General features: G+C 37.9%; 3 protein-coding genes across 9 annotated transcripts in view; 1 reads left to right on the top strand and 2 right to left on the bottom strand.

The window, feature by feature from the left end:
• Positions 1–2,982, bottom strand: part of LOC106165542 (uncharacterized) — a 21,682-nt gene extending 18,700 nt beyond the window's left edge. For all 4 annotated transcript variants that reach the window (XM_013543757.2, XM_087004293.1, XM_013543756.2 and 1 more), the window contains exon 1: positions 2,791–2,982. In XM_013543757.2, coding sequence (XP_013399211.2) covers positions 2,791–2,967 — 177 coding nt within the window. In that variant the 5' untranslated portion in view covers positions 2,968–2,982. The remainder of the gene's footprint in view (positions 1–2,790) is intronic.
• LOC106165543 (uncharacterized) lies at positions 2,939–12,894 on the top strand. Its single transcript, XM_013543760.2, has 11 exons — positions 2,939–3,022; positions 3,646–3,744; positions 4,206–4,288; positions 4,548–4,639; positions 4,851–5,662; positions 6,181–6,328; positions 6,867–6,972; positions 7,197–7,298; positions 7,529–7,615; positions 7,931–8,096; positions 8,347–12,894. The coding sequence occupies exons 1-11, from the start codon at positions 2,988–2,990 to the stop codon at positions 8,453–8,455; spliced, it is 1,839 nt and encodes a 612-aa protein (XP_013399214.2). The 5' UTR covers positions 2,939–2,987; the 3' UTR covers positions 8,456–12,894.
• On the bottom strand, positions 10,209–12,943 carry LOC106165556 (serine/arginine-rich splicing factor 2). 4 transcript variants are annotated; one of them, XM_087004301.1, is made up of 3 exons: positions 12,475–12,736; positions 11,859–12,114; positions 10,209–11,506 (listed from the first exon to the last, which is right to left on the bottom strand). In XM_087004301.1, the coding sequence occupies exons 1-3, from the start codon at positions 12,566–12,568 to the stop codon at positions 11,377–11,379; spliced, it is 480 nt and encodes a 159-aa protein (XP_086860427.1). In that variant the 5' UTR covers positions 12,569–12,736; the 3' UTR covers positions 10,209–11,376. The 4 variants fall into 4 exon arrangements, with proteins under 4 accessions (XP_086860427.1, XP_086860426.1, XP_013399252.2 ...); XM_087004300.1 differs by having other exon boundaries at positions 11,859–12,123; XM_013543798.2 differs by lacking the exon at positions 10,209–11,506 and having other exon boundaries at positions 11,540–12,123; positions 12,475–12,943.
• Positions 12,944–13,075: the final 132 nt, after the last annotated feature.

Here is a 13,075-nt window from a genome sequence, read left to right on the forward strand (position 1 = left end):
TCAATTATGGCTTTCACTTTGGCTGCGTCAACCTTTACTCCATCTTTAGAGATTTTATGTCCATGGAAAGTGATCTCCGTTAGGCCCGTTTTCTGTTTCTCTTCATTGAGAACTATGTTTCTTTCAGCACACCTCTGTTTCAGTATGCTCAGCTTCTTTTCATTGTCTGCTTTAGCTTCTGCTTCTGTATCACCCTGTCCCGCGATAATGATATCATCTACAACACAGAATATTCCATCTATGTCACTCAGGGCTTCATCTAATTTCCTTTGAAATATTTCACTCGAGACTTTTAGACCAAACGGCAGTCTGGACCACCTAAAGCGACCATACGGTGTTATCATTGTCGTGTATTTGCTTGACTCCTCGTCCAGGCGGACATGATAAAACGCCTCTTTAACGTCCAGCTGTGAAAATATTTTTGCATTGTTCAATTCTGGCAGTATGTCATCCAATACTGGCAGTCTGTAGTGCTCTCTCATCAGCGCTGTATTAAGAGGTTGTGGATCAATGCACACTCTAATTTTTCCATTAGGCTTCTGCACAATAGCCATCTGACTAACCCATGGTGTAGGCTCAGTCACTGGTATCAGTATTTGTCGCTCTACTAGAGAATCCAACTCTGCTTTGACACGGTCCTTCAGGGCAATTGGAATCTTGCGACATGGCAACGCTCTGGGTTTCACGTCAGGGTCAAGTGTGAGGGTTGCTTCACCGAGGTCACCGGGTGCATTCTGCTTAGATCCCACTACTTTGGCAATAAACTTGTCTTTATTCACAGTAACAAGACCAAGTTTCTGAATAGCGTTCAGTCCTAGGATAGGCTGTAACTTATTGGAGACAACTACAAAGTGCACCATTTCACTGTCACCAGTCCTTGGGTTGTGTACTAGTAAGTCAGCTTCTCCAAGGGGTTTGAGTGTAGACTCATTAAACATGTGTAAAGTCATAGAGGATGCATGAGCCTGTGATCTTTTGACATATCTCTGATTGATAATGTTCACATCTGCTCCACTGTCCAATTGGAAATGTACATCACAGTCATTTACAGTCATTTGAGCCGTCAGAATATCAGTTTTTCTGTGCTTATTTACAGAGTTCACAGAATTGAGCCAACTATCTTCTTCTGCACAAGTTTCTTCCCCTGTGACGACACGCACCTTTTTACACACTACTTTGAAATGGTTCCTACCTTTGCAGCCATTGCAGGTTTTCCCCCAAGCTGGACAATCTTCCTTTCTCATATTGTGCTTGGTGTTGCAATATTTACAGAGTTTAACCTGATGTGGCTTACTGTTCTTGGCCTGCAGAGGTTTATCTTGCCTTTGCTTCCGTGGAGGTTTAGTTTGCTGGAGTTTGTTAACACTTGTCTGTGCCTGGGACATTTGCTTTGCTTGATTATTAGCTTGCTGGTAGGAGTGACAGATTTTAATGCATTTCCTGAGATCAAGGTCACCCTCTCTCAATAACAGTTGTTGCAGCTTGCCACTGGTACTGAATACTATTTTGTCCCTTATCATTCGGTCCTCCATTTGGCCAAAATTACATGAAGCTGCTCTGCTTTTCAGCTCAGTTACATACTGATCAATTGGTTCCACATACGGAGTAGTCCAGAATCTGTGTGATTCTACCACTTCATTTATGAGGGGGTTGCAGTACTCTTCAATCTTTCTCAGAACTTCGTCTGGGTCATTTGGGTCGCTATCACCCCATTCAAAGTGATCATATGCTTTGAGTAGTGATTCACCGCCACAGTTAATAATGGTTGCTACTTGAATTTCTTTCTCCATTTTCTTTATACCACTAGCTAGTAAGTATATTTCAATCTGTCTCTTCCAAGCTTTAAAGTTTTCGGGTACGTTACCGGTTTGCAAGTTAAGCTCTGGCGGGAGACGCAAATTGGTATTAACGTGGAGAAATGGAACTGCCGGATCGGCCTCGTTGCTTCCAGTCGCCATTTTCTCAGTAGACAGACCACGTGGAACGGCAAAGTTAATATTCTTATGTTTAAGAGAATATTATCAGTATCTATCACTCACTCAGTCAATGAAGATTGCTCTATTCTCCACCGCTTGCCACCATGTTGATCTCGGTCCCAGTTTTGTATGGACCAGACTGTGTGTATGTGGAACAACACAATATTCACATGTTCAATAAACACTGAACTTTATTCAACACCTAACCATTATACTAATGCATCATGGGAACGGAACACAATGTCAGAGGTCACGGTCTCAACTAACACAATCATCAACAAATCTGACAAGTAAGATGAACAACAGTTATTACCTAGTGATATATTACTCTTTAATATCACTCTATTTTCAGAAAAAAATCCTTTCCTCTGTGTTGTTCTTAGTACTGCACATTTTAGGATGAACTTTTATTGGGTAATATAAAACCTTGATATTTCTACAAGTTATGCATTTTGAAACTTAATGGTGGCACTTTTTCATGTTTTAATATCATAATAAATCTATCTATTTTTTAAACTAATCAATATCTTCCCCTCTTCCACTTGCTCTGCTCCAACAAAAGCATTTCACTTTTTAGCTGCCGCCTACTTCCCCGTCCCACGCCGATAAGGTATGAGAGTATGCACGACGATTCCCACATAAAGTAGATATTAGCACAAGTCACTGCCTGGCTGCTTAAGGAAACCGATCTAAAATGATTTGGATTGATTTCGATTCCTATCCATTAATCAAAAACACGTTTCATTCTGGGAAACATCTTATCTTAGCGAATCAGTGCAAATTTTAAGTGTTTCCTATTAATTTGCCATATTACCTTTTTCAATCTGTCTATCAAGACAGCCTTAACCCCAGTCTTTTCAAGACTTCGTCGTTCTAACTCCGCCCGAAGGTCCACAACTCGTAAATCTTCCAGCTTTTTTGCAACTCCTTGCTCGCACTCCGACGCCATCATGGATTCTCCCGGGATAAAACGGTCCCGGATGTAGACCATGGTCTCGGTTTCGGAAAACTATGGCTGCCTCCAGTGGGAAATTCGACTTGGGGAAGTAAGTTGTTAGTTTCTGTCACAACCTATATATGAAACATGAAAATGAGTTTGAGGATTTTACTCGATCTTCCAAACATCTGGATATTGTGTATGGATTAATGATTCCCAAAGTCGGCCGACCAAAAATGCCGGATCTTGCATTTTATTCAGATCTTTAATTTTGCCTTTTTCTAGGTCAAGTTACTGTAGTATATTCTGACAGAATATAATATAATGTTATATTATTATGTAATATTAAGGTTGATTCCAGTAATGCTCCAGTAATGCAAAACTCGATTCTGGCTTACTACCCCTGCCCTGACTCATCTCAGATTTAAGTGCCTCACTGACAGCAGTTTTTCTTCATGAATTTGTAGAGTTAATTGACTGAACCTTAACATGGAAAGAATATTGAGACTAAATCTACATCATATACAAATGACACATACATATATTTAATCAGTAGTGTGGCCTATATTCTAATAAGTTTTATACATATATATATTTATTCCTGTGTTAATCATATGATAATGAATGTCTATCTGTACTGTACATAATAACCAGTTCTCTGGGGTTTTTGGTCATAGTTTACAAAGTGTTTTCATGCATAAGCACATTGAACATTATGCTATTTGATTTCAGATCTATTCAAGGTATTTTATATCTTTTAAATGTGATTGACAAGAAGAGACTGGAACATGAAAGAGTTTTGCAAGATTACAGAATCCTCTTCAAGCCATGGTAAGGAAAAACAATTTTGCCATTCATAATGAGCAAATATGGTATATAAAAAAAAAGTGAAGTACAGTAGTGTTGCAAAGCCAGATTTGAATATAATTAATGTTATCAATATAGATAAGATTAATGAGCCACTTGTTGATCCAGGATATCAGCAGGGGGATGGGGTTGGGTTGGACCCCCCCCCCCAAAAAAAAAAAAAAAATATATATATATATATATATATATATATATATATATATATATATATATATATATATATATATATATATATATATATACACACACACACACACACAATAAATTTTTGTAAAGTATGATGCATTTTATTGCAATTTGCAGTCCTTTTTATACCCTCAGAAGAGTATTTTCTCTCCCTTTGAAAATACATTTTGGGGTAGTTCCTTAATTTTGTGTGTATGTGTGTGTTTAAGGCAAATAATTATTAACATTACTGTTCACAGGCCTCTTAGAGGACAGACAGAAAAACTGGAAAGTGATGAAAAAACTTCAAAAGTTCAAACAGAGCAAGGAGAACACATAGAAGGTGATTCAGGATGAACTTTGAATTAAAATATTTCATGTTGTGCTTATTGAAAAAAAACAACCAGAAGAAACCAAGATCACCTCTGTACATCCTACAGTTTCATATCCAGAGATATATAGAAGTTGGAAACATAGCATATGGGCATGCCCTTCAATACATATCAATCACATAATTTCTTTTATTTACATTTAAAAACAAAAAATTAAACTTGACAATAGTTAAGAACCATGGTATGACATTATCACGGAATTGATTGCAGATCATTCCATGTCTGAACAAGAGAAAGCAGAGGTGAGACTTTTGGATACAATGCTTCTCAAGGCTCAAGCTACAAGAGATAAACATTTAAAGGTAATGTGGAATAAGGCAATGTGAAACAAGCAAAATAAAGTAATATTATGACTAACATGCTAGTAAAGGAAATGCCTTGTATTTAGATTTCAATAACTAAACACTTTCTAGTAATCTTTGAAATTTTTTCCTGCTTCATATTATTGTTACTGGATATTAATTTGTCTTTTAGCTCAAAAGATATTTAGTATAACTTTTGTTTTTCCTTTAGACACAAGAATCCAAACAATCAACGTCAGACAAAAGTAGGGAGTCAAGGTCCAGTGAAATTCACAAACCTCCACTTCCTCCTATTAGAACAAAATCCCCTGTTGTCTTAGCCACTTCTACTGTTACAAAGAAAGAATTAAAAAGTTCTAAATTGAAAACCATTAGTCAGGTTGGTGAGGCTCATGAGAGAAGTAGTGAAGGAAATACAGATACTGCTTTAAGTAACCTAGAAGATTGTGCAGGCTCAGGTATAGGTGTGATTGAGCAATCTAGACTCAATGCACTTATCGGAATTAATACAAAAGTGAGTAAAGGAAAAGAGGCATACAAGTCTGCTCCTTTCAAAACAGAAAATGTGATATCTAAAAGTCAAAAGACAAGAATAATACAGAGATCTCAAGCCTTTAAGTCGAGGTCTGCTTCCGAGGAAAGGCAAATATTAACACCAACTAGTGCACCAAACAGGGTGCCAAATTCTTTGAAATCTCAGCAACCAAATGCAAAGGTAACAAGGCCTAAATCATTAGAAAGTATATTATCACAAAATAGGAATGTGAAGGTGTCTTCATCATCAAGTAAGAAAGTTTCAAAAACAGCTGAGGTAACTGAAAAAGTTGTAAACAGTATGTCACAGAATATTTCACAATTGGGAGAAAGTTCTTTGAGTATGGAAGGCCAGGTGAAGAGGACTACACTAAACCCAGTGGAACAAAACCAGCAACACCAGCCAAGAGATAAAAACATGCATAAAGATCTTGAGAAAACAGTTGATGATGAACAGAAGCCAAAGCCTTTTTGCTTGGAACGGGATGGGTAAATTTTCTCTGTGTGTCTCACCTATGACCCTATTCCCATAGATTTTAGATCGATCTATCCCTGTGGGTAGTCTCACTAGATTACTCTCAGCTTAGCTGGTTTAAGTGTCTGTCCCGCCTACTAAAAGCTGTAAGGGGATAATTAACTATGGTGCGCTCAGCTGACTGCAATTTAGCGGGAACCCCCAGGGAGTTAGGTCGATTTAAATCTAAATCACAGGATCGATCTAAATCTCTGGGAATGCATCCTAAGACTGATCTAAACAAAACATTATTCAATATTTTTTTCACTTCATGTTTTGTGGAGAAAAGAGACTAATTTAAGTACAGCAGTAGTAAAAAATACAATTTACATTTATAGGTGGTACATTGATCTATTGCAAATATTTCCTCTAAAGTGAAAAATGATGTGCTGTATTCCAGTTTCATCATGGTGTATGCCGTTCAATGTGCATTGGATACAGCACAGATTGTAAGGATATTGGACACTAGTCAGATATTTTCTTTTGTTTTCAGTGCCTCTTTGAATATCCCAGTGAAGCTGAGAAGGTGCTACATGAATAATGTTACATTAAGAAAGAAGGTGACCTCTAAAAGATTATCCTCAGCAAACACACCAGACATATCTGTGGAAATGGAGTTTTTTCAAAAACTGGAAATGAAGGTAATTTTGTGTTTCTGTTACCTACAATTTTCTGTATAATTATAAAATTTAAATTGCCTTACAGTTATTTGTGTAGTACGAGTGTTGATTCACCATAACCATTTCTGCATATTAAATTCATCATCACTTAAGATATTCACGTGAACATGCATTGAGTGCAGTGACTGTGTGCTCTTTGAAGTGAATGTTGGGGTCAAAATCAGAATAGACACATTATTTTTCTTTTAAAGTTGTTAGCACTAATATTTGGAAATTTTGTTTCAATTTTATGTTCTCATTCTCTAATTGATGTTTGATTAATGGTCTAGCTGCCACCTATGTAACGAAATCTAACCAAATTAAATATTCCTCTAAAAAGCACTTCTTTCTACACATGGATCATTGCTCTACTTGTTCCTGCACCTCCTGACAAGAATTGTAATCATATTTTTAAATGTCTGAATTCTAAAACAGAAGCAGCATTGCAGAATATTCAGATATAAAATTTGACTTTGAAACATTTTCAAGTATTTAAAGTTGCTTTTTTGTTCTTTTAAAGCTGTATGAGAAACTGCCGGAGCCCCTTCAGAGGATGAGTAGGATGGAGCACACATACCAAAAGCTGCAATTACTGTTTCAACATCTTAATCTGGAGACATTCTCAGGTAATATGCACCACGAAGTAACCATTATAATATTAGGTATTTACATGCTTAAACAAAATGTATTGTGAATCAATGTGGTCTTCCCTTTTGAACACAAGTTTTAAATCATTTGTTAATCTGAACTGTGTCCTGTATGTTTTTAGGTTCGTTACCAGAAATTTATAGACCAAGTTTATTATCCACCCTCAGTGAATGTGATTAATTTAGATATAAACCAATTGCAGAAAATTCTCATTGGGAAGAAGTTGCCAGAGCAACAAGAACTGTGGAACACATCATGATGTCCTACCAAGAACAAGAGCACGAGTTTACCAAATTATTTCCAGGTTTGTTTCATTGATAATTTGATCAGCAAACAACAGTTCTGTATGTTAATATTGAATGCCTAGGACTACTTATGGAAGTTAATTGTAAGAATAGTGTATGATACAACTTAATCAGAGGTCAAGCATAGGGGCTCTTTATTAATTCATCTGTAGAAATTGTATAAGCAATTCTTTGCTACACTGTTTTAAAAATTTATACTTGCCATCCAGCTTCCTAATTTCCTTTACAGGAAGAGACAAATTTGAGAAAGAGACTGAGGATCAAACTTTCAAAATAAATAAGAAATCCCTGCTACCAAGTCAGCATTGGAACCCAGGTAAGGTTATAGTTGTATGAAGAATTCATACACTGGACCAAAAAAGTAAGGAAATATTGTTATTTTGAATAATGATAAAATAACCACATTAGCTGAAGTAAATGTTTTAACCAAATAATGATAGATAATGAACCCACCATTGGTTTCTTTTTTATTTACACCAAATATTTTCCCACTACATTTTATGTTTCTCACCTGTTTTTAGTCAAGCGTATCAAGTTCTTTTCTCTCAAAATGTGAAGGAAAGGTACAGATTATCAGTAGGGGAAGACTCTAGTGTTTAAGTTATATTTTAAGTTTGCCTGTTCTTTTCAGGTTGTTTACCATCTTCTAATTACAAGTTATGGTACAGCAGCGAAAGAGATTTAAAAGACCATGTAAGGCACATCCACGATGTTCAGGTCTATATGCACCATCTTCAGTTTTTGGAGGCAGTGCAAGAACAGTTGATATTCCTGGATACTGTGAACCGGGATAAAAGGTAGATTTTTGATTTGTAGTTACTCTACATTTTACTGGTTTTCCTATTTCTATGGAAGGACATAGCATAAGAAGTGGCAGAAGTCCAATAGTAATCAATTGTCACTGACATTGGGTTTGTTCTTTTTCCTTACAGCAAACTTTTGGAGTGGGGGGCGGGTCCACATATTTATAGAAAAAGGTAAAAAGAAGTTTAAATTATTCCTTGTCAGTCATGTCCACTCACAGCAGCATTCATTTCTCTTTTCCAGGCAATACTACGAGGCTTACAGATCAGTGTATTCTCTATTGACATCACTTGGCGAACATTCACCAACACTGGTACAGGATGTCTCAGATTCAAGTGACCTTGAAAATTGATACTAACGTAAAGACATTTAGTCTTAGACCGCATTCACAACGATTTGAGCTAGGTTTTACAAATCCTGGGACTAAATATGGCGGACGTACATGAAAGGAAAACCGCCTAATCTTTTAATAGTCTCTCCGCCTCTCACATGCCTCCCCACACATCGTCCCTGCAGGGTACAGTCATTAAATCTCAGCTCTGTTCGCCATGTGGAAGCTACCTGAGAAAAAGAAATGAATTGGCCCGTAGAGCAGCTATGAATCGGGATCAAAATCGTGAAAACACCCCCCCCCCCCTTTCCAGTTTGACCAGGCATAGGGAACAAGGCAAACATCAGCATCAGAACAAACTGCGCCCTCTGACGAGACTGCATACGCAAAAATTCTGCCCTCCTCCGTCTACTGGGGCCGGGTATCTCCGTTGACAGCCAATTCATTGCTGCTCTACGGGCCAATTCATTTCTTTTTCGTCTCTGTTTTGAAAGATAATAGAACAGAGGAGCTTTTTTCCTTCAGTCACCACGCTTTCTTCACCTCAAGTTTAATTGATGAGCATGCACACTAAATATTTCTCAGGCAGCTTCCGCATGGCGAACGGATCCGAGATTTAATGACTGTACCCTGCAGGGATGACGTGTGGGGAGGCGTGTGAGAGGCGGAGAGACTATTAAAAGATTAGGCGGTTTTCCTTTCATGTACGTCCGCCATATTTAGTCCCAGGATTTGTAAATCCTGGCTCAAATCGTTGTGAATGCGGTCTTAGATGGGAATCAGTGTCAATTCTCAGTTCCCTTTCTGATGGAGCAAGGAAAGAATAAAATTTGTACTGGAGTTTTCCTCCATTGTGCTTTTGTTTCAAACATTTTACAAGCTTCCTCAAGAGGCAGTTTGTCTACTTGTGTCCCCCCCACCCTCAAGTTTTAGGACACTAGAATGGCAGAGGCATGCAAGTAGTACCTGCACATATCTCTCCATTGTTATACTCCTAGAGAAGTTTTTAAATTGAATGAACTTGTTTCAATAATTTAAGGGACCATTCCCATAGATTTTAGATTGATCCATCTCCCTGAAGAGTCTCACTAAATTGCTTAACTGGCTTAAATGTCTATCATGCCTTGTAAAGCTATAAGGGGGTAATTATCTTTACCCTGGCTGATTTGGTAGGTATGACAGACATTCATGCCAGTTAATAGCAATATAGTGAGACTCCCCAGGGAGTTAGACTGATCCAGAAGGATCGATCTAGGCATGGGAACCCAGTCCAACATGCTTAGATCTCTCCCAAAATTCACCATTCCTTTGTCAAAATTAAATTAACCAGATTTTTATTACTTTTCGATTTTCATTCTTTTTAGTGCTATTGTTGTCAGGATGTTCACAAAACCTGCACAGCATATTTTGCAGTCTTAAAATTGCTGCTTGGCATGCCCACATTGAAAAGTGGTAAATGAATCTTTAATGAGCAGTCTTGCACTTGATTATTAGTGTCTGTCAACTCTTCATTGCAGAAAGTTACTTATTAAATTTTGATGAGCTTTTACTTTCATAATTCTTAAAATTCACTTAGTTAAAACTGTCCAAAGTGGACCTAGTAACATTTACATTTTGGTGGCCATTCACCAAAATGTGAATTGAGCTGCCTTGCTGGGGGTCTGCACAATCCAAGTGATTCTTTGCTGCCACAGGCATGCATCCCAAGCATGTAAATAAGCCTGCCAAGTTCATGTTTTTCAATGCAACTAAGAAAAAACTCTTATAACAAATATATGTTTTCATCATTTTATTATTTAAACTTCAGTATTCAATGTGTTCCCTAGTAGTGAAGTTCATCTTTGGATTCACCATAACATATGAAGTCCACCATCTGCATACTGTTTGCTCGCTTACTGCGAAATGCATCAGACAAAATAGATGCGACAACTGGGTTTCTGGTCATGTTCCCAAAGATACTTTGATGTCAGGCCTTATCCTTGTTTAACTTACCTGCAGCTTCAGTCTTTGTTCCACACCTAGATCAATCTAAAAAGTTGGAAAGGGAAATGCAACAGCATCTTCCAAGTAGTGAAAAGTGCATTTCTCAGCACTGTCACGTGACAGAAGTCACATGCCCAGTGCAACTCATTACCCAAGGCCCTGAAATTGGGGACATATCACCCTTTCAGAATACTGCCCTGCTCCAAGAAAAAAATCCTGGTGCCCATCGAAACTTCCCTCATCTGCACACAACATGGTTACTCAATTTCAAAGTACCTGTGATATTAAAGGTAAGGAGACAATCACACACTTCAGCAATTTAATCAGGAGAATGTCATCATGCTTGGAAAGTGAAAATGTGCAGCACTGGAGCAACAAGCTGGAGCGTACACCAAAAAATAAACCCCACATTTTGATACATTAACGTCAATACTCTGCCCCTCCCCCAACCCCCAAAAATAAATGATATGAAAGAAAAATTCAAGGAAAAAAAAAAAAAAAAAACTGAAATATAATCTATTATTGTAGAGTAAATTTTGTCGAATTTTGTCCTGCAACCAATTTCTATTTAAACATTTAACAAAAAAAAAAAAAAAAGTTTAATCTCATATCTGTGAAACAACAGATCTGAACGAGTAAATTTTGATTTAAATGGAGTCCAAACTAAATAACTGCAACATGTGTACAGTGTTCTTTTTTGATTCAAAAATGAAATGGAAACAAAAAATTCGTCTGATGTCACTGTGTGAAAATAAAAATTTCATATGGTTGAAAAAAGTATAGGCCAAAATAAATATCATGCTGCAGTGCAATTAATGTTATTGCAATTCAAGTATTAGAATTGGCATTCTCGGACCTAGTGTGTTGCTGGCAGCATTCAGAGGTGAATTCCTGCCCTTTCCCGCTGGCTCTCTGGGCCACGGCTCTCGGTGCAGCCATTAATCAGACCAGCTCACACTTCAAGCCACTGACAGCAGACTCCAACCCCAAACAGCTAAATTATCTGCACAGCAACCTGGGCTACTGCTCTCGGCACTGCTCATGACAGCATACCCCAACTCAGCTAAATTATCAGCACAGCTACTGCGCCTGAATTTTTAGGAAATAAGAGCAAGTTAATAGTGGCATATACAAAATATGATTTATTACTTGCTAAAACACTTAAAATATCTGAAAATTAATTGAGTTAAGCATATTCAAGCTTCATACAAATCAACACACTGTTATCCTACAAAAATTCTACAGAGCCTTATCTACATAAAAGTTTACTTGAACACCTCTCTCAGTTACGATAGATTAAGTCATTGTCTGATAAGGCCGTCTTTCTTCCAGAATTCAATTCAATATTCTGTTCTTTGCTAAGGTCATGACCTCAAGTAGAGACTATAAGTGTCAACCTTTGTTCTGAGGAATGTCTTATGTTATGTTCAGTGATATTAACCTTTCCACAGCAGAGGAAGGAGATGCAAAGCTGCCAGGTCCATGAGAAAACTGTTCAAGGAAGGACAGCATTCTTGTAATATCAAAGCATCCAAGTCTAAGATGCTGGAGACTTGGACACAGATCTGCTACGGCTTCTGCTCCTGCTCTTTGATGGACTTCTACTTGCTTTACCACCACGACTTCTGCTGCGACTTCTGCTGTAAGACCGGCTGCGAGATCTGCTGCGAGATCTACTGTACGATCTGGAGTGCCTTCTGCTGTCCCTGAAAAGGGAATACATGTTTAAATTCATAAAATTTAAAAAAAAAAAAGTTTTATTAAAACATAATGTACTTTCACATAATTTTAACAACTCAAAATACGACCAAGAACACAACTGCAGAAAAGTTGAACACTGTGCGCCAACCCTTTGTTGTATATATCGTCCAGCAAACAAAGCGGGAACAAAGCCAAAGAAATGACCTAAATTTTGCTGCCAACAATACGTCCCTATTCCAACTTCCAAGGAGGCAAGGGCCTTTAACTGTAAAGTTTACAATTTGATGCCAAATATAATTTATTCTAATATAAAAATGGGAGAAACAGGTCATAATGACAATACTACAGTTATGCACCTTCTTCCTCGAGATCCTCTGTATCCGCCACCGCCGCCACCCCCGCCATACGATCTCCGTGGACCACCGCGTCTAGGCTCAGCTGGTCTGCCATATCTAGCCATCTGTACTCTTAGTTCTCTTCCATCCATGATGGCTCCATCCATCGCATCCATTGCATCTTCGGCATCCCGCTTGTCGTAGAATCGAACAAAGGCAAAACCACGGCTTTCGCGGGTAAATCTGTCACGGGGGATGTAAACGTCGCCAACATCTCCGTATTTCTCAAATGACCTGCGTAAATCCTCCGGAGTGGTCCTATAAGTTAAATTGTCAACCTTCAACGATGCCATATCATCCACATTTTGAGGTGGCCTTCCATATCCGCCCGACATTTTCCTGGATAAAATATCAACGACGCCGAACAATCTACTTTGCAAATGGAGTGATATGGGTTCGACAACGTATATTCCACGGTCAACCAGGAAGTGTAATATGACACGTGCCTAAAAGTGAAACAAAACCAAAATGTAAAACTTGAACGTTGCATTTTTCTTTACACGTCTAGTAGCACTCACAAAAATCAATTTGAAAATAAATCGCCTAGTTAATAAAAAAAGTG

This window comes from Lingula anatina, chromosome 2, assembly GCF_051362555.1.
Source record: "Lingula anatina isolate TDL-2025a chromosome 2, LinAna3.0, whole genome shotgun sequence".
NCBI classification, from domain to species: domain Eukaryota; kingdom Metazoa; phylum Brachiopoda; class Lingulata; order Lingulida; family Lingulidae; genus Lingula; species Lingula anatina.